The sequence below is a fragment of the Paralichthys olivaceus genome, chromosome 8 (assembly GCF_024713975.1).
Source record: "Paralichthys olivaceus isolate ysfri-2021 chromosome 8, ASM2471397v2, whole genome shotgun sequence".
Taxonomy (NCBI): Eukaryota; Metazoa; Chordata; class Actinopteri; order Pleuronectiformes; family Paralichthyidae; genus Paralichthys; species Paralichthys olivaceus.
In genome coordinates this window covers 16,494,561-16,515,155 of record NC_091100.1, presented here as the reverse complement: position 1 = coordinate 16,515,155, position 20,595 = coordinate 16,494,561, and the positions used below count along the sequence as shown (strand labels likewise).

The window sequence follows — 20,595 nt, the reverse complement described above, 5'->3', positions numbered from 1 at the left end:
ATCCCTGGAATGGATGGGAGGGATCCAACCATAAAGTAAGAAAACAATATTCTGAATACATGACTTGGCAGGGTTCGTGCTAAATTACGTTGACGTCATGTTGTTTGCTTGGAAGTGTTTCTTGGCGAGCATCCATCTACTTGACCATTAGCCCTGACCTCCCTGTGTGAATGGGGACAAGAAAGGAGGATTCCCCTACAGTGTAGTCTGACTTTACATATCTTTATATTACATTTCATTACATAACTTTCTGAACACAGCAACCCCCAGCCCTTCAAGGACACTATCTTTTTTAATTACCTAGCCTAAGACAGCAGCTTGATTTGGCTGGAAAGATGCCCCCAAGTCCAAACTGAGCTATTGCTTGTTAGTTCCTGCTGCTTTTCAGTTGTCCCAGCCTGTGGCTACATGAATTTAAATGCAGGCGTCATGGAAACATGCTCTGGGACTTAACAATGGCAACCAATCTTGTCAAAGAGGTCTTATTAGAAAGAGGTTTTTAACTAACTAGGAATCGCAAATTAGTTTTTTTTATACAATGCAAAACAATTAACAAGGAAAAGGAGACACACCAACCTCAATGTGACCTTCTTTAGCCTTTTGTGAAGATTTTCATCCTCTAAATATTGAAATGGGTCAGAGCCGTGTTTAAAGGCTGATACAATGTGTGTCGAACAAACATTTCTATGAACATCATTTGATGATAATCCTTCCTGGGCAAAAACCCAGAAATATGGCATGGCAGTTCTAATCCTATTACAGTACTTTGTGGATCCACTACAACACAATGTGTTGTATCAGGTGTTGACGCCACTTCTGAGTGCAAGCAGCTTTTTGTCTTCAGTACATTCATATTAATATCTCAACATAAGCTGTGCAGATGCAGCTGTGCAGCGTAAACACCACAGTGTGCACCCCAATGACGATTTAGTACGGTGATTCAAGTGTGGTTTTTGGCAAGCGTGGGTTGTTCTACATTGTAGGAAATTAATTTTCTCTAATGAATCCTGGCTAGACTGAGGAGGGATGCTTATGCCTTGAAAATAACAACCCAGGTGTCCTTCCAACCATCCATCCATCTGGCCAACCCCATATCCTCCCATTTGTATAGTCATTCATCCACGAGTAAACAAATCCATCTTCTAAGACGGCAACTAAAAGAACAACCTCCATTTTCAAAAGTCATTACAGGATTACATTTGTTATTAAAGATGCCTACGTGCTACCTGTTCCATCATTTACCCAAAAGCTACATACATGCTTTTGGGTACCATCTTTGATTCTGGGTTTGAACCATAACCCGTATATAAGGATGGAAAAATAACTGTTCCTCAAAAGTGAAGCCAAACCGTCTCGATGGCTATATTAGTGGAAGGAGCATGAACCAAAGTAGAAAGTCAAAATACAAATCAATTTTTCTCAGACTGTTACTGCCATTTTCGGTAGTTCTTATCACACTGTTGTAAGGTTGGTTTTAGTCATTTATTTGATGCATGACGGGTTTAATGTCATGATTGATAGCGGAGACTGAAGTCAGGACCTCAATCCCCTGATCACTACTGTGGAGATTCTGCTCCAAATGGGAAAGAAAGCATTGTTAGTGTCTGGGATATTTTCGCCTCATTTCTAGTAATGGGAGGAAGTCAAGACGCATTGTCCATAATCTGTTGAGAGCTTTGATGAAAAAGCTCCACTGCCAGTGAATAGCAAGTATAGTGGTAAAAAATGGTTACACCTTTGGGTTGACTGTGCATATGCCAGTCTGTGCCCTGAGTCATTAGCCCAGCACATGTTTCTGAGAAGATTAAAGTCTTTCAATATCAGATGGTGCCATATTCCCTCAGTGCTTGCCAAATGACAGCCTATCAATCAGCCGATCAAACCAAAGGGTAAAACCTTATATCAACTACACTGAATAAACTCGAAATGCATAGCTGTTCTGTTTATACAGCTCTGAATGGGTGTCTTTTACACTGGCCTTTACGCTTTGAGTCACTCGAATAACGGGAAAAAAGAATCTCCTCTTCTGCAATGAAGAATTGCTTCAGCTCTGCTCTCCCCTGAAAGTGCACAAGCTCTTGTGAAAGCCTTGAGCAGCCAATGCATTCTGGGCCTTTGAAAGTCTGAGCACAAATCTAAGAAGGTCTCCGAAGGTCTTTTCACTGCACAGACAGACCTATCAGAATGCAGAATTAAAGTTGCAATGAAAACTTCGTATTGATTAACCAAAGCCATGTTATGGGAGAGTACAGGTTTTGAAAGCAGGTGAGCTGCTGGAGGCACACAGTGACTCAGGTCGGCTAAAGGTTGGGCAATGTCAGCATTTTTCTTGTGAGCTTGAAAAGTGGAATGTCAGCCAAAGACAGGGAGGTGTAAGCGAGAGCTGCTGCATCAGAGAAAGACATAATGGTAGACAGGGTAGGAAAGGTAACATCTATCTGAGTCTCCCGTGATGCATCACCTCTCTATCCTTTCAAGAAAAAAAAAAAAAAGGGTGCGGTGGCTGATGAATGGCTCCGCTCACAGGAGAGGAGCAGAGCGGTGCTATCCCCAAGGCACTGGAAAGCGAAAATGATTATTTCTTGGCTAAGTGGTTCTGGTTAGACTTAGATCTAAATCCCTTCTGAGATGTAACCTCAAAACCAATAGCCAAACACAGAAGGTACAGTATCTTGTGACTGAACTCTAAGTTACTGAACTTCTCCAGACCTGTATTTCTTGATTTATACTGAGTCATCCTGGTCCTACGTATAACATAATAAACATCATGGGAGCAAATGTTTTCATATGTGAGGACTATGGAATCAACAATAAGGACTGGGAGCAGTGACTTCCATCACTTTCTTCATAGTAACAACTCCACAAAATCTCACTCAGAACCACAACTTGATCTTACTTCTTGGTTTTGGTAAAGATTTAACAAACAAGATATGAACTAATATGGCTATCGCTTGAAAGTCAACTAACACTTAGCGTGATTCTTCAGGTTGAGCATTCTGGGATGGAATGTCTGTTTTTGTGTACTTCAGTATGTTTCAGTTCACAGAAGAAGCAGCAAATGTGGTTTATTTGCGAACATGTTTCTGCCCATCCATTCTACAATGGATGCCTGGATTGTTCCTGATAAAACAGGAGTGGCAGCATTTCCATTATTATATCTGTTTTAGATGTTTGAAAACGCCATAGTAGTATGAACAGCATGCACAAACATAGCAACAGTGTTAACATTATCACATAGTGTGAATGTAGTCTTAGTGTTAGAACAACCCTATAAACTAATTTGTGAGCTTTAAACATGGTGATAACTTTTCTTCATGCCATGTTAAGGACAAAGTTGAACAATTTTTTTAAGCTAAAAACATTTGCGGTGATTATTTTTATGGTTCTGCCCGGGACTTCAGAGAGAGAGTAGGAAAGCCATTACTTTTGATTCTTTACTAAAGAGGGAATTGAAAAATAGAGGGAAAAGGCGTTAGAGTCATGCTGGGCACGCACCCAGACAGGCGAGAGAGCATTAAGATGACAGAGAGTTGTGGCTCACAGAACAACTCGTACCCTCTGTCGCTGCTAAATTATTTCTTTAGTGTGTGTGGTGTTTGTTAAACTTGTATAAACACTGCTTCAACATCTGCTGTAGTAGGAGTGTAGTGACGCAACACATCCAAGAAGCAGACCATAATCTCTTCCCAGAGACAATACACAGAGAGACGTGACCTTGCGTGTCCCCATGACTTCATATCTAAGTGTACACACACACACACACACACACACACACACACACACACACACACACACAGTGCATGACCGTAGGGAATTTCAAAGAAAAAAGACATCTCCCAGAACTTCCCGCATTATCCCCCACTCCTCCCTCTACTCTTTCCGTCCTCTCTGCCATCCTTTCCCTCCATCTGTGCCTTCTGCTCAGTCCCTACGCAGTCAACCCTAAGTGCTTCATCCTTGCTCACCGTCAAACCCATTCCACCCTTTCTTTTATTTCCGTCAGTCTTTCCAGCCGTTCCCCCTTCCTCTCCCCTTTTGGACAGGCAGGAAACATGGAGTGAACTTTTAGGAGAGACACTCAGCTCAATGTGCGCAGCCACGATAAGAACAAGCAGAGCAAACCACCGCCTCCGCTATGTTTCCCTCTGGACCATGAAGTCGACTTCTTTCTAAGTTAGGACCATGACAATGACACCCTGCTTCCTGAGATTCATCCAAATAGTGCTGTGTCATTGTTTAAAAAAAAAAAAAAAAAAAGAAGCAACATGCAGCTGCCTGAGCAGTAGTGGTCCGACTGCTTGTTTGCTGAAATGCATGATTCTAATGCATCCACCCCTTGTTTTTCCACGTTACATGTTGAATGCAGTGTCACAGCTTGTGGGTGCTTTGTGGTACATAATCCACTGTAATGAAACATGTCCACACTTCTGCACACTTATCTTCTACTTTAAATTGATTTTATTTCATTACATGTGTTCTGAACAATCCTCATCATGGCCTAACAGTTTCATGAATATATATTAAACAAATCTACACAAAGAATTGTTGTGTTTGAAATTGCAGGACCTTCATTGAGCACATCACAGTTAAGATTTGGCCTGAACTGCAAAGGAAGTGTTTTTCTCTGCAGCCACTGACAGTGACAGGAAGTTACAGCAGCAGATGCAGATGGGTTTACTTTTAATGTTCAAAGTGCCATCCATCATTTGTGTATTTAAAAGTAGAACTGAGGAGTGTTTCTAATTATTAGTATTAACTAATTGTTACAAACATGATATTTCGTTGGACTAACAGCAGTTTTCAATGCTGTGTGTTTAAAGCTGTTTTCAGACATTAACTCCAGAAAATAAAGTTTGGACATGTTTCAGAGTTTGTCTTTCACATATGAAGAAAGCAGCAGGAGACTGGAGGTCAGATACAATCACAGGACAGGAACATGTCCCATACATTCAAGTGTTTCTGTTTGTAGCACATCTTTCTAATTTGACATCTTTGTCTGTTTCTTCTGTGTGTATGGCTCCTCTTTTTCATCTTGAGATATTTGTATTCTAGATGTCAGTAACGTCAGCACACCCATTCACTCCCTGCAAATTTTATGGACATGTTCCTGCAGTATTCTCACATGGGACATTTTCCTAGGGAGCTCACGGGAAAAGTTCCAGAAAATGTCAGGAGCAACTAACTCAAACATTTGTGCTCTCACATACAGCCCTTGTCAGTGCATATCTGAAAGCAGCTTCATTTTTTTTGGTTTCACTATTCCTTCTTCTCATAAACAACCATCTGTTAACAAGTTAACCCGACGTGACATAAAGAACTCTCATTACTCCCCTCGGCTCACACCCACACGAGACACATACATGCAATGTCACACAGGCAAACTGTAAAAGTATTTATATGCGAGAACATAATACCCTTGTATTAGAGGATAGAAATTCCCCTCTGACCACAGGTTTCTGCATGAGTCAGTCATGTTACACCTTTCTCGCTGCTTGTGGTGAGAGAATATAGCTGCCTGGTGGCGACCAGGAAGAATGATAAACACATTACATAAATGTGGGGCCCTTTCGTCAGCCTGCAAAACAAAACAGGCAGAGCTCTCATCCCACATCATCCACGGTGATCCTCTTCAGTTCCTCGAAAGCCTTTAAACCAGTCCCGAGAGAACAGCACATAAACTTGATGCGGTTCAGAGGAGGTTACACATGCTGGTGCAGAATATTCACAGCATCAGTGGAGCAAGACATTGCAAGAAAAACATTCGAGAGCAAGCAGTTGTTTATTTTTTTTGCCTGCCTCCATCTCTTCCTCTCTTTCAACTCACGATCTGAAACTCACAAAATGTCAGTCGAGACGTTCCGCTGCAGCGAGACCATAATTCCACCTGACTACCTACCGGCCTTCAGCTATAAGAAAGACCACCAAAACCCACACAACTACAAAAACACAAGCCTTGGAGATGATTAAGAAAACAATGACATGGGTGATAATTGAAAAAGGAGCTATTGTGTTGTATGGCTGTGCATGCCAGGACAAGAGAGCATTCATCTACACCTTCTATTTTTAGACCTGAATTGTAAAAAACCAAATATAGACATATAGGCTGAATGCAGACAATGGCCCTTTCTCTCAGGTAATAATCAGAGCGGCACAAGTGCGGCACGGTTATATAGCACGAAAACACAGCGTGTGGAGGGGCCTCGCTAAGTGTTGTGTTAGTGTCAGTAAGTGCAACCAATGGGGCGGCATTCATTAAATGCAAGGTGATTTGTGTGTGTGTGTGTGTGTGTGTGTGTGTGTGTGTGTGTGTGTGTTTTACCTCCATAGGACCTTTTCCAGCATAATAAACACTTGTCAGGACCGGTTGACCAAAGCCTGGCAAAACTGAATTTCTCCGGCCCTTGGTAAGATGTGACTAGTGGTTTGGTTAAGCTTAGGCATGAATTGGTCATGGTTAAGGATAAGGTTTATGTCAGGCTGTCCACAATGAATGGAACTGGAATGAATGGAAGTACTAGTAAAGATAGCTGCGCAATTCTGTGTGTGTGGAGATCAGAATCAGAATCAGAAGAGATTGAAGCACTTCTATGAAACCAATGGGACAGCATGAATTTAAAGCAAAGTGATTAACATAGGCTTGTGTGTGTGTGTGTGTGTGTGTGTGTGTGTGTGTGTGTAACAATGGTCTTGTAGTGCGTCTTTAAGGAGCCGATCACAATAAAAGTAATGATAATAATAATAATAATCCCAATTTATGTTATTCTAACATCATCTCATCATCAATCTATAGACTATCAACTGATGGAAATGTTTCCTGTGGTGTGAACCGTGCTGTTTGTTTTCCATCTCACTGATCCAGGCTATACTCAGGACCAGCGTAGTTCTTTAATCTGAGTGTGATCGAACAAACAGAAGAGTCAACTTGAGCTCAGCAGGACGGATTGCAGGGACTTCATCTGTTTCTCTCACTCCTCCTGCCACATGTGCGGGTCTGCACATCCCGCGAGGGGGTGAGAGAGGTCCGGGGCAGCGGCTGGACCACAGCCGACAGAAAGAAAAAAAAGAGGAGTAGAAGGGCAGCAGCGGAGAGCAAACTTACCTCCTCCACGGTGAGGGGCATGCATATCCTGTACTCCTTCAGCAACATCTCTTCCGCGCGTCTCTGGAAATGTGTTCACTATGTGTCACACCGGCCAAAGTGGACGCTCCCTGCTGCTGCCGCCCGACGGGATGTGTGTAATACCTGGAGACGTGTCAGCGCATGTGGGAGGAGGAGATACACCCCGAGTTGTGGCTGAGTAGTTTCATCGGTGCCGAGCGGACCCTCTCTGCTGCTGCGGTGGAGGGGGGGGTGGGGGGGTGAGAGGTTCAGGATCGTCCCCTCCTATCACGCTGAGGAGTCAAGTCACATGCAAGTAGCCGGAAAACTAGGGAGTCGTGGCTTCAAAATAAGAGTGTGAAATGTATCCAGCTAGAATTCTGCAGAATATAGTCCTCGTGTCTGCTATTCAGAAACAAAAACCTGAATCAAATTGTGCGTTAAGAAAAGCTGTTTTCAGACCTGACCTCTGGAGGATGTCTGGAGAATTTGGTCCGGAGTTTCTCCAGAGATGAAAGCCTTACACAAATGTTCAAGATTCAACGGCGTAGAAATTGTAACATAGTAATTCCACTGCGGAGATTACCTGATTTCAACACCACGTGAAGCCATGCTGCGATTTGCCTCGCCACAGGGTACAAATATTTAATTCTCCTTCTCCCTCTCTCAGTTTGGATGTAAACAGAAGGCAAGGGTTTGCCTTTGAAATATTCAGCAATGTGTGACCAGGCCCTAAGAAGGGCCCAGGTAGGAGGGTCGTGAGGGCCAGAGCCAGAATTTTGTTGGCCCCTGAAGTGTGGTGAGTCTTAAAGAAATAGTCTCTTACTACCAATACTAACAATAAATCTGACAACTTTTAATTTTCTAAGCTTTTTTGAGGTACACAATGTGCTTAAACGTTTTTCAAAATACATTCAATGATATGCTCAAAGCCATATACAGTAGCTAACAGTAAACTAGCAATGACTTCAATGTGCACGTTACTAAATCAGGAATTGTCCATGAATGTTGGACATATATTGGCCTCTCTGTGTAAATTGTGGCAGCTTTATGACCCCTAAAATTCATAAATCCACCACTGGGTACAAGAATGCAGATTATGTTGATTTCAAAATTGTTACGGACATTTCACCACTAAAAGAGAATACATTTCCCCAAGAAAGGGACCAGGAGGGCCAGACCATCTCACCCACTTCCCCTTGTGACACAAGATACCAAACCACATCATTCCAATCTTCGAATGATTCTCTTACTATAAAAATAAGGACTTTTCATCCGTTATTCTATTAATAAAGTGTAGAGCACTTTTACTTTGAAATGTTTGACCGGATGTGACATTGCCTCATGCTATTACCCTGCACACACAGGTCTACCAGGGTTACTGCTAGAAGTGAAGTGACCACATTGCTGAGAAAGGAAATATGTGTTGTTCGAATATGTGTTGTTCAAAAACATAATCAGATGTTGAACTTCTTGTTGTCAAAGTTTCATGGAGGCAAAAAGTCAGAGAGGGGCAGGAGAAGAAGAAGAAGGAGAAGAAAAAGAAGAAGAAGGAGGAGGAGGAGGAGGAGGTGGAGGAGGAAGAGGAGGAGGAAGAGGATCTCTGCTTTCTGTGGTTTGTCTTCCTCCGGTTGTGAAAGCAGAGGAGTCGGAAAAAGAAGCAGCAGAAGCCCCTGCCCCTGTCCTGCCTCCAGCCAGGGCCCCGCTGACATACATCAGCCACAGTACAGGAAACATCACCTCACTGCTTCACAGAGCACATGCACATCTGTCACTCTCACACACACACACACACACACACACAGTTGGGTCTCCAAGATTTCAGAGGACATTACATTGACCTACATTGATTTCCTGGAGACTTACTCTTTCTCCTTATTCCTTATTACCACTTGCCTAACCTTAACCTAACCTTAACCTAACCTTAACCTAACCTTAACCTAAGTTAACCTTAACCTTAATCTAAACCTAAACTTAAACTCTGACTTAACCTCAACCTACCCTAAACCGCAACTGAAACTAACTCTAACTTCAACGTGATAGTTTACCGAAAGATGAAAATGCACCACTATGCCGATGGAGGGGTGGGTGAAGTGTTTGAGTCCACAAAACACTTTTGGAGTTTCAGTGTAAACAGCATCGCAGCCAAATCCAATACAATTGAAGTAAATGGCGCCCACTTCCTCAAACGTAAAAAAAAAAAAAAAAACACACCCATGTTTTCAAGTTTTGATCCATTTAACCTAAACCCAAATATAAACTTAAACTAATCTCAACTTGAAATTGGTCTTGACCTTCAAATTGACTGACACTTGCTTTTTCCTCGTAGGGAAGACAAGCCCCCCACAATGTGACTGTAAACAGATGTAGGTCCCCACAACATGAGTAACACCTGAACAACACACACAGAATGCCTTTACACACACACACACACACACACTTGTATTTGTCAGTTACACTGAGGGATACAACGTCCTGTACCTCAGCCCAGTGACAAGAAAGCATCTGTGATCACTATCTTCCTGTGAGTAAAATTAGCCACAGTTACCTTGTGTGTCAAAATAGAGAGAACTATGTAACTGTCAGCTTGTATGCCTTTGATATTTTTGGCCGTACTCAGCAAAACTCACATTAATATTTATGTGACGAAGATGCTGACAAACAAGATTTTCCACTGTCAGCAAACATTCAGCACTTCCATACGAAATACTGTATATTCATGCCAACATGTCAAACCCTCTGAGATAGACTTTGAATTTAAAGCTTCCACTTAATCCCCAAACACTATGTGAGCAGCACCATGAAGCAGATCGACTGATCGTATGGGTGCTTTTATATGAGGAAATTATTCACAAAGCATTCACAGGAATAAAATATGCAACACAAGTAAAATTTCATTGCGAATGTGGTGAGTGTGTGTAAGTTTCTTAATGTTAGTAACGGGATGACTAATGGAACCATAACAACAATGCAACATTTTACTTCACATTAAAGGGTTTCTGTAGAGTATTGTCTGACAGCGGTGTCATACACATGCTTTTTTTTAGGTTTCATGATTAAATCAATAATTTGAGTAAAAGTTGTTGGAGTTGTAGTAGCAGATAAGTATATACATCGGAATTACTGTAAATCGTCCATTAAAAAAGCAATCAAGCAACCTTTCTACCAGGGTTCTGAATAGGTTGCCATGACACCGTCCTTGGACATTGTTAGTATTATAAAGACAACTCTTTTTCTTTAAGTTTTATGGACATGTCTTAGAAAAATAAGATTTTCCTCTAGATGCATTGAGACATCTTGATAAGAGATGTCCTAAGACATATCGGTTTTCATAATATGAAGCACCTTTCACATAAATCCAAGATCAGTGATTTGAATCCAGCTGTGGAACATTGCTACCTCCACCAAGGATGTTATGTTTTTTTGTTGGTTTGTCTGTTAGTGAGATTATGCAAAAAACTATTGGAGGTACAAACTCCAAACTTGACAGTAATAAACTTGGTTGTCAATTTGCGTGTAGATCTTTGATTTCTCAGATAACAATTAATAAAATTTGTACAATTTGTATGCAGTGAATTTAGATGTATAGTTTCCTACAGGGTCTGCAGGGCCTTGGTGGAGATATGCCTTTGTCTGAATACCATTCTAGTTGTGTGTTGTATCCCACTCTCTCTCTTCACACAGATCCTGTCTGTCTCCTTAAAATCAGCTGTTCAGTCAAAGCCTCACCCCTACCCAAAAAAGAGAGATATCACCAGGCACGAGGATAGCTGGGTGAGCAATTAAACAAAGTTTTCATCAATTCCCACCCTTGTGTTTAGTAACATGAACCACTTTTGAAAAAATACCAGGTCTGGGGCAGTGACAGGCTTTCATGTGAGTGGTATCTTTGAAACAACTAGCCACAATCTAATGGTGACCCAGCTATTTCAATAAGGTCTGTGTTAGTTAGAAAGCAGATTGGAGCCTGATGTTATCTGAACCAGTGTTTGGCATCAATAATACCAAACAAACCAATGAGCTGAAAATTGCCACAAAGACCTAATTCTGCATGTCCCACTTTTTACAAAGGTGAAACATTGTCTTGTTGTGAGCTATGTCTGTTTTTGCCCTGTTATTGTCATCATATTGAAAAAAATAATGATTGTATTATAATATGGTGATTATGGCCTTTCAAGTCTTCACTTAATCCACAAACTGACTTCTTTCTATTAAGGCTGAATATACTCTATAATATTTTGATTTTGCCTATACAATCAGTGTTCCGGTTCCGTATTGTGGAAGCCTGCACTGGGATCAAACTGAGTTTTAGCTCTGGGCTTAGGGGCTTTCTCTGCCACCAGCAGGAAAATCACTGACCCACATTAGCTTTATTTAGGAGGGCACTGGAGCCTTTCAGAGCACTGAACTGTGTGAAGACTGGAACGCACACATCAAAGGGACATCTACTGGTGGGCTGATGTCATTGCCTTCTGTGTTCATTCATGTGCTCTTGTCCATTCACAAAGTTCCTCATTCATTGCTTTCCTCACTTTTATAGATGAACACAAGTGTAGCACTTTTAATTTCTTTATGTTAATATTGTCTATTCATTGTGTTCTTTGTCCATTTGTATTTTTCCAATAATTGTATTGAAATGTGTCATTCTATGTGCTTTTAAATAGAGCTGTAATGTCAGAGAGAGTGTTTTCTCCTACGGGAAGATAAAAATAAATGAATAGAAAAAAACCTTTCAGACTTGTAAAGCCTGATTGTCGGATAGTACCTCTGGCAAATTTACATTTAGGGCATTTAGCAGACGATTTTGTCCAAAGCGACTTACAATAAGTAAATTAAAAGTAAAGTGCCTAGCAAATAGATTAAATGAGTGAATCCATCAACATTAGCTCACACAATGACAGCCCAAGTAATTCAAGCCTTTCCTCCTGTAAGCATGTCATATATTACATTATATTTTCCTCCACTGAGTTTAAGACAGAGAAATACTGATGTGTTGCATTTTATATGAGGACTTTCTCCACATCAACTAACTGTAATAATTATTATTTCTTATTTCTTTTCAAAACAGTCCTGACTTATTTGAACCAATGTGATTAAACCTTTATCTCTCCACTACTTCTTCTGTAAAAACAATTGTGCTCATATATTCTGCCTTTATGTGTCATGTCCATAATATGACTACAATTAGTTCTCTTGTAGCCATCCTGTCTGTGAGTTCATTATCTTTTAATCCCACCAAACCAAAGATCTGTCCAGAAAGTCCTTATTCTACATTAACATTGAAAACTGGTTCACCATCTGAATATATCTTTATGTCTAGATTCATAAGACTATTAAATTCTTATGATGTTAAATAACACTGGTACCATCATTCAGATGTTTTCCCAGTTCATTTCATGAATTTTCTCATTTGTGTAAAAAATCATATAGCTCTTCTGTAGATACTTTTTAGTTATGCATTTTGAAGTTTTAATACAAATAAAAAAATATGATTTTGACAGGAGCGAATAATCTTTCATTTTTAATAGTTAATCGTTATCACTTTCTTGGAACCAACTTTTGAAGCTGTTCAATCACACATATATATGTATATATATACACACATATATATTATTTGCTGCATTTTCGCACTAAAACTTCCTGTATAATTACATCCTGTAGTTTTGTCTTGTTGGTGAGTACTTGTACTATGTTAACTTCAAAGTTTCATATCTGATGTCTACTGGGTCTTTTGTTTTGTTACAGTTCTGTTATTTTGAAACAGGAGTCCTTCACATGATAAACGATAAACATGTTATTGTGGGTCCTCAGTGGGTCCTTCAGGCGCCTCGGGCAGCTGTTTGGCTCTCTCCTCTGATTGGCCGCCCCTCCCGTCCCGTTCATTTGACAAGCATAATACTGCTCGGCTGAGTTTGGTCGCGAGAAGAGAAAAAGTCCAGTCTCCTGTCTCCTGTGTCTGTACGATGGCTGCAAACGTGACCGAGGAGCGATCCGAGCGATCCGATGGCAAGATCGTGAAGATGGAGATCGACTACAGCGCGACTGTGGACCAGCGTCTCCCGGAGTGCGAGAAAATGGCTAAAGTAAGCGGAGAGTGAAGGAGGCCAGCGCCGGCTGAGTCATGGTGCAGCAGCACCACTGTGTTAGCATCCAAGCTAGCACACACTGGCTCTAGCACTACCTGGAAACGTGTTGTTCCCACTAACCAACGTCTTCAGTGAAGATTACTCATCATTTTAACATGTTTCTTTTGTAATTCACACATTAGTGTCACGCGTTTATTTCCACCTGCTCGTTTGTGTGTGAAGCTAAGATGCTAGCAGTAGTAGCAGTCTTGTCATTGGCAGCATAGCTAACTTGCTAGCCACACGGAGTGCCTGTAATGTTGTGTACTAATAACACAAATCAAAGATATAATAACGTAAGTAATGGATGTAGCTGACGTGAAGTTTGTGTATTTTTCTGCTGCAGGAGGGGAAACTACAGGAGGCCGTTGAGAGCTTGTTGTCATTGGAGAAACAAACCAGAACAGTAAGTTAGCAAATTTATTTGGCACAATTTGTTTACTTTCTCTTTTTTTAGATATATTTAGAGGTGTAGCTCCTAATAAGAATATCATAAATGTGTTAAATACATAAGGTGGCATTATTTGTCAACCCATGACAAGTTTTACATTGCAATTCTCACTCAGCCTCACTCTAATGAAGTTGGTCAAGCAGATTTCAACCTGTGAAATCTTCTCGAACTAAGTAAAGCTGCATAAATGACCTTACACTAGCTCTGATCCCACTTTCATATAATTTAATACAAAATTATCACATCCTTTTAGAACGAGTCCTCTGAGATCTTGTAACAAGTGTTGGCCATAGTACAAAACCACAGTAGCCAACATTCTTAAAAAATGACTCCTCTGGTAAGATTACAGTGGGTGTGCCCCATCATCAAAATTGTACAAGACCATTTTATGCACATTGTGAGTTTAATGTAATATTTGTTTATATTGTAGTCTGTGTGTTTGCTTATCTGCTGTCAACTCTTTCTCAGGCATCAGACATGGTGTCCACCTCCAGAATACTGGTTGCTGTGGTTCAGATGTGTTATGAAGCCAAGGACTGGGACGCACTGAATGAAAACATCATGTTGCTCACCAAAAGGAGGAGTCAGCTCAAACAGGTCAAATACTACTTTTTCCAAAAATCACAAGACTTCAAACACGCAAGATTTACTGCATTGTTTTTTTTTTTTAAATCAGATTTCATTACCATCATCTAAATTATGTTGTGTTCTCTTTCTTATCAGGCTGTTGCAAAAATGGTACAAGAATGTTACAAGTATGTGGATACTGTGACCGATCTGACCATCAAGCTGAGACTCATAGACACACTTCGCACAGTGACAGCTGGCAAGGTCTGGAAAGTGTTTCTGTGTTTTGTTACAGGGTTGTAAACTAAATGCATAAACGAATAAGTATGGACTTGAACTACTCTCCAAATAAGTACTGCAAAACCACTCACTCACACCATTAAAGAGGGTCTCCCTCAGAGGGGTGGATGCGAATGTTGTCAGGTTTATATATATATGTATATATATAGGGTTATTGGTGAAGAACCATTGTACTGTAACATAAGTCCCATCCTCCTCCCTTATACACTGACCATGTCCTCCACAGATCTATGTCGAGATTGAACGGGCCAGGCTGACAAAGACCTTGGCCGGTATCAAGGAGCAGAGCGGTGAGGTGAAAGAAGCTGCTTCCATCCTTCAGGAACTTCAGGTAAGAGACTGGCTACTTTTGTAAAGAAGTAACATTGAGAAAATACTGTAAAGTTGTGTTAAAATGTTTAAAAGAATTGGATTCTTAGGGGAAATGGATTTGGACATGTTGATGTTTTGTGTCATCACATTTATATATTCATAAAATATGCAAATTCACATGGCCTGCTGTACACAGAGTGCTTAGAAAATGTTTTCCCGGCTCAGGTGGAGACATATGGCTCCATGGAGAAAAAGGAGAAGGCAGAGTTTATCTTGGAACAGATGAGGCTCTGCATTGCTGTCAAGGATTACATTCGCACTCAGATCATCAGCAAGAAAATTAACACCAAATTCTTCCAAGAGGAGGGCAGTGAGGTAAGAAAAAGGCCACGAGTAGAACAAAATCCTGCTGTGGTCGCTCACGTTGAGCGACCTCCATTTGAAATACATTCAGTGATTTTCCTGCATGTTTTTTCCCTCGGTTGATCTGAGCAGAGTAGGTTTGTGTATAACTCTTCTTTTTGTCCCTTGGGAAATTTTAGGAGTTGAAGCTCAAGTATTACAACCTGATGATTCAGGTGGACCAGCACGAGGGCTCCTATCTTTCTATCTGCAAACACTACCGGGCCATTTATGACACGCCCTGCATCTTGGAAGACAGCAGCAAGTGGCAGCAGGTACATGGGCTTAGTGTGGATGCAGAACACAGTAAAGTATATTTCTGCTTGTTTACAGTAACATGGCTGCAGAGGAAACATTACATTTGTAATAACAGTAGCTCACATATAACAATAAAATACCTGCTCCAAAACTACTTTACTCGTTGCCTGTTGAAAACAATCAATACATTTGTCTTTCAGGCCCTGAAGAGTGTGGTGCTGTACGTGATTCTTTCTCCTTATGATAATGAGCAGTCAGACCTTGTGCACAGAATCAGTGCAGACAAGAAACTGGAGGAAATCCCCAAATACAAGTAAGACATACTTTCTGCCTCTTGGCCTGTTGGTTTCACTTTAAATTCAGTGAGTAAGTTGCAGAAATCATGTGATTTGGACCAAATTCCTACAATAGTAAATATGCATTAACATTACTATGACAATGTATTGTATGACTTGACATATTTGCCAGTTGGTGGTCTGAAGATTTAATTGTGTGTCCTTGTTTTCTGCTAAGGGGAATTAACCATAGCAACTGTCACAAATGGTGATGTCACGTGCATGCCCTCTGCAAGTTGCGAACGCCAGGGAGTTTTCAACATAGTTCTCCTCTATTCCCAGGGACCTTCTGAAGCAGTTCACCACTATGGAGCTGATGCGCTGGGCTGCCCTGGTAGAGGATTATGGGAAGGAGCTGAGAGAGGGTTCAACTGATAGCCCTGCCACAGACGTCTTTGCTTATGTAGAGGAGGGGGAGAAAAGGTGGAAGGACTTGAAGAACAGAGTGGTGGAGCATGTAAGTCACAAAAGTCTGCTCATCTAAATTTGAAAATACAGCAATAAAATAAGAACTTGTATATTGTGAAAATATGTATTTTTCCACATCCTTTTGGAGGGTTGTCATTTACATTAGTTATAAAAACATAACTCGAGTTGCCTTTTATACAGTACATTTAGACAATAGTAAAGGACAAGTGAAACTAATTTTGTGATTGACTGTGTGACATAATTGTTTAATCCTAAATTACAAGACAACCTGCTATTTTTTGAAAACCTACTTAAAGGTCCAGTGTGTAAGATTTAGGTGAAAGGGATTTTTGGCAGAAATTGAATATAAAATAATCCTAGTGATGTTTTCACTGGTGTGTTTCATCTAAATGGTATGACTTGTTGTTTTCTTTAACATAGAATGGGCTCTTTATATCTAAAAACGTTATATATTTACATGGAGGGAGGTCCTCTCTGAGGAGGCCACCACGTTTTTTACTGTCGTCCAAACTGGACAAACTAAAACCTTTTGAGTTTTCATAACAACTGAAGTTCACCGCAGTTTTTCCTACATGCTGGGAAGGGGAGGGTGAGATGAGGAGTTTTCAGCTGCAATATACAATTTCACCTCTAGTTGTAACTAAATTCTCCACACTGAAGCTTTAAGATACTGTGTTTATTAGGTCCAACCGGTTTGTGTGGTTGTGATCTGAAATCCTCGCTGTTTAACTGCAGATATGTATATTAATATAGTTTCTGCCTTTTCCCCCAGAACATCAGAATAATGGCCAAATATTACACCAGAATCTCAATGAAGAGGATGGCTGGACTCCTTGACCTCTCCATTGATGTAAGCAACAGTTTTACTGAATAGATCGAGCAAAGTGATGCTCCCAATAACAGCACAGAAAAGAACTGATTTTTTTTGATGGATTACATGTATTTTTGTCATGGCTTCACTAAAGTAAAGAAAATATTTATCAGATATTCTGAAATACAGTACGGTGATTGACTACTGCATCATCTACTTGCATGAATCGCAAATGTATGAAATTATCAATTGAGTGGTAATAGTTGAGACAACTAGGTACAACTAACTTGATTTCCAAAAACATTATAAATATTTATATTATATATATTATAAAATAAGTTGTTTCATTGTGAGGTTCTGATTATGTTGACGTAAAAAAGCTTCCTTATTTCAGCCAAAGAAGTACTGTAAATTTGCAGGATTTGGATGAAAAAAGAAAAAAAAGAAAAATCCTAATACAATGTCCTTGTGCTCCAATATTTTATCAGGAATCTGAAGAGTTCCTGTCCAGCCTTGTTGTGAACAAGACCATCTACGCCAAGGTCGACCGGCTGGCCGGCATCATCAACTTTCAGAGGCCAAAAGACCCCAACGACCTGCTCAACGACTGGTCGCACAAACTCAACTCTCTCATGTCTCTGGTCAACAAGACCACTCATCTCATTGCCAAGGAAGAGATGATCCACAACCTGCAGTGAAAAAGGAGAAATATGTTGTTTTTTGTTTTGATCCATATTTTTTGTTAATCCCTCTGTGGAAATGTCTTTGAATATACAATATATTAGCGGACTGTGAATGCAGCATTATTCCGACGTCATAAATGGAGAAAATTGTGCAGCACATACACAGCAACTCAACTGTGTTCATTTTTTACTGTCTGTTAAAACATCGACAATAAACACATGAGCGCCCCTCCTCTTTGCTTCTTTCTGTAAGAGCTCACAGAGACTGGATCTTGGCTAATATCTGTTTTTTTTATGTCTTCTTACCAATGTAAACAATATTGACTCTTGTTTAGTCAATCATTGTATGCAGATTGGCATGCGTTACAATATGTCAAGGATTTTGTCTTTAACACAACTGCAACACAATATATTTTGTAGAAGGTTGCATCATCTGAGTCCATAAAAAATGTTCTATCCAATACAGTTGAATTAATTAATATTAATTATCAAAATTCAGTTCATAGAAATAAACAAACCCTTTAACTGTTGTTACTGATCTGGAAATTCTGGTTATTTTAACCTAGTATTTTTTTATACACTGTGGCTGAGGGGTAGAGCGGTTGTTTTCCAACCAGAAGATCGGAAGTTCAATCCCCAGTCTTCCAATCTGCAAGTGTCATTGGGCAAGATGCTGAAAAGCAATATAGAAATACAACCATTTACACTTATATTTTGATGAATACAGCCTAAAGTCAGTCAGTTAGATGTCCACCACTTACAGACTGGTGACAAATACAGTGAAACATGCACTTTCGCTTTTCTAGATTTCAACACCTTTGTAAGTTAGACAGTTATCATCAAGACATTAAATGAGGGATCACATTTGCTTGAGCAGCACTCATTAATGAAGGTGTTAATGGTGTAAAACAATCACATTTTTAGTTGCAGAAAAATAGTTGCACGTGTTTATCAGTACAACTGAAGTCTGGAAAATATCAATGAAGTTGCAGACTTGTAGAAATGAATTTTTCATTCCTCCAGTTTCACAGTGAAAATGAATCTGTTCTGACCTATTATTCTGACAGCTCAGTGCGGAAGAGGAAGTGATACAGTATGGATCAGGAGGAAATGACATCACTAGTTTTAACTTTCAAACACTCAATTTGATGAAAAGACAAGATGTTATCACAAAAATCTACCTAACGAAAATGTTCTAACATAAATACCCCTCATTTTCAAGCATGACTGGGCAATTTAATTTGATGATGGCGTTTCCTGTTTGGTTTCTTTTTACATCTAACAGTTCAGATTCTTTACAGCTACAACAGCACACAACTGAACAGCACTTCATGCAGGATCTAATCTGTGCTCACTGCTGTAACTGCTAAGTAAGGACTGAGCTCTCCTCACTTTTTGAATTTGTTTCACTGACTTTTTTGTCCTTTAGCTGTTCCCCAGTTTGAGCCGAGTCCTGACTCACTGTTGGATGGTACTTCCTTCTGTCCCCATGTTTTCAGTCACCCTCCATAATCACTTAGGAATTAAAGACAAAATGCTGAAAAAAAAACATCTTAAAAATATATTTTCAAGCGGTGACCTCCACTTACTTTTAGCTATAAATTTGATCAAGACTGCTTCCATTTCATTTTGTCTGGCATATGTCTGTGATATCAAACACACTTTAAGCTCTTTTCAACAGACTGAGAAAAAAACATTTAAACTGCCATCACTTGCTTTTTCCACTCAATAAAGATGCTCAGCTACACCTGCTTCCGTTCACTGAATACATTTCAGCCATCATGGATGTAAATGAAAACACATGCTTTTCCTACCATGATGTGCCAAAATGTCTTCCATAAAAGAGATATATCACTTACATACTGTAGTTTAACCTTGCATAGAGACACCTTACTATTATTCAGTTGTTATAGCTTCACTAACATCAGCCTCTCAGCAATACATTTGTATTGTATCACTGATTTTATTTCTCTCTTTGATATTTTTTTATTTATTTCTGCAAATCATTCTCAACTGTGTCAGTCCTCACACTCCAATCAGCTGATGATCTTTGCTGTTAAGCTTTTTTCTGTCCCCTATCATCCTCAGCAGTTGACTGACCCTCTTGTGCTTAGACACAAACTCATTGACATCCCACCTTGAGTTTAATATAGGTTCAGCCTGGTAAGGGTTTGATAATTGAGAATCCGCTCAATGTTGAAGCAAAGGCAATCAACAGAATCACTGTGTTCGGTTGCTCCACAAGGTTTGGTCACAGGTTATATAAGCTGCAACTGCCCATTTGCCATCTTTGACTAAATTACCCCTCTTTGACTAAATAAAAGGTTTTATTATCATTGTGGCTGCATATTTATGAGTATCCCAACCGTTGCTAACAATTGAACAAACTATATCATTTGGTTATAAAATATATTTGTTTAAAAGGATACAAAGCGATGCCCTGTGCCCCTTATCATCTGACACTTTACAAACAGATGCTTGAATATTGTGGTTTGCAATCAAGATGCAAAATCATATGGCTTCAATTTACACGGGCATGGGACTGTTGGGGATGGTGATGGTTGTCTTTTTTTCAGGTTAGTGCACTGGCCCCTCAAAATGTCTGTGCACGCCCCTGGTCATACGTTCTAATTTAATATTTCATAGATTTTTCTATATTTTTTTCTTTCCAAAAAGCCAAAGTAGCTATTGGACATATATATGTATATATATATATACATATATATATATATATTTCTATATTTTATACAAAGAAGTTAGTGAGTACCAGTTCAGTGATGTTTGTGATCCCAGTTATAGAGAATGTGGGTAAATCCAAGCAGC

The 20,595-nt window shown here is 39.9% G+C and overlaps 2 protein-coding genes across 2 annotated transcripts in view; one reads left to right on the top strand and one right to left on the bottom strand.

The window, feature by feature from the left end:
- LOC109627681 (phosphatidylinositol transfer protein cytoplasmic 1) overlaps positions 1–7,376 on the bottom strand; it is a 69,837-nt gene extending 62,461 nt beyond the window's left edge. Inside the window, exon 1 of the mRNA XM_020084410.2 lies at positions 7,100–7,376. Within this exon, the coding sequence (XP_019939969.1) occupies positions 7,100–7,147 (48 nt within the window). The 5' untranslated portion in view covers positions 7,148–7,376. The remainder of the gene's footprint in view (positions 1–7,099) is intronic.
- A 5,553-nt stretch (positions 7,377–12,929) lies between these two features.
- Positions 12,930–18,004, top strand: psmd12 (proteasome 26S subunit, non-ATPase 12). Its single transcript, XM_020084498.2, has 11 exons — positions 12,930–13,182; positions 13,571–13,630; positions 14,144–14,272; positions 14,399–14,506; positions 14,769–14,873; positions 15,080–15,229; positions 15,397–15,531; positions 15,715–15,827; positions 16,132–16,306; positions 17,051–17,128; positions 17,578–18,004. The coding sequence occupies exons 1-11, from the start codon at positions 13,063–13,065 to the stop codon at positions 17,785–17,787; spliced, it is 1,383 nt and encodes a 460-aa protein (XP_019940057.1). The 5' UTR covers positions 12,930–13,062; the 3' UTR covers positions 17,788–18,004.
- The last annotated feature ends 2,591 nt before the right edge of the window (positions 18,005–20,595 follow it).

What these genes read in the sequence shown, in the direction of transcription:
- psmd12 (XM_020084498.2), top strand. Translation starts at nt 13,063, where the DNA reads ATGGCTGCAAACGTGACCGAGGAGCGATCCGAGCGATCCGATGGCAAG. An exon ending in AGTGCGAGAAAATGGCTAAA is followed by an intron (nt 13,183 to 13,570) that starts GTAAGCGGAGAG and finishes TTTCTGCTGCAG; the next exon opens with GAGGGGAAACTACAGGAGGC. An exon ending in TCCAAGAGGAGGGCAGTGAG is followed by an intron (nt 15,230 to 15,396) that starts GTAAGAAAAAGG and finishes GGGAAATTTTAG; the next exon opens with GAGTTGAAGCTCAAGTATTA.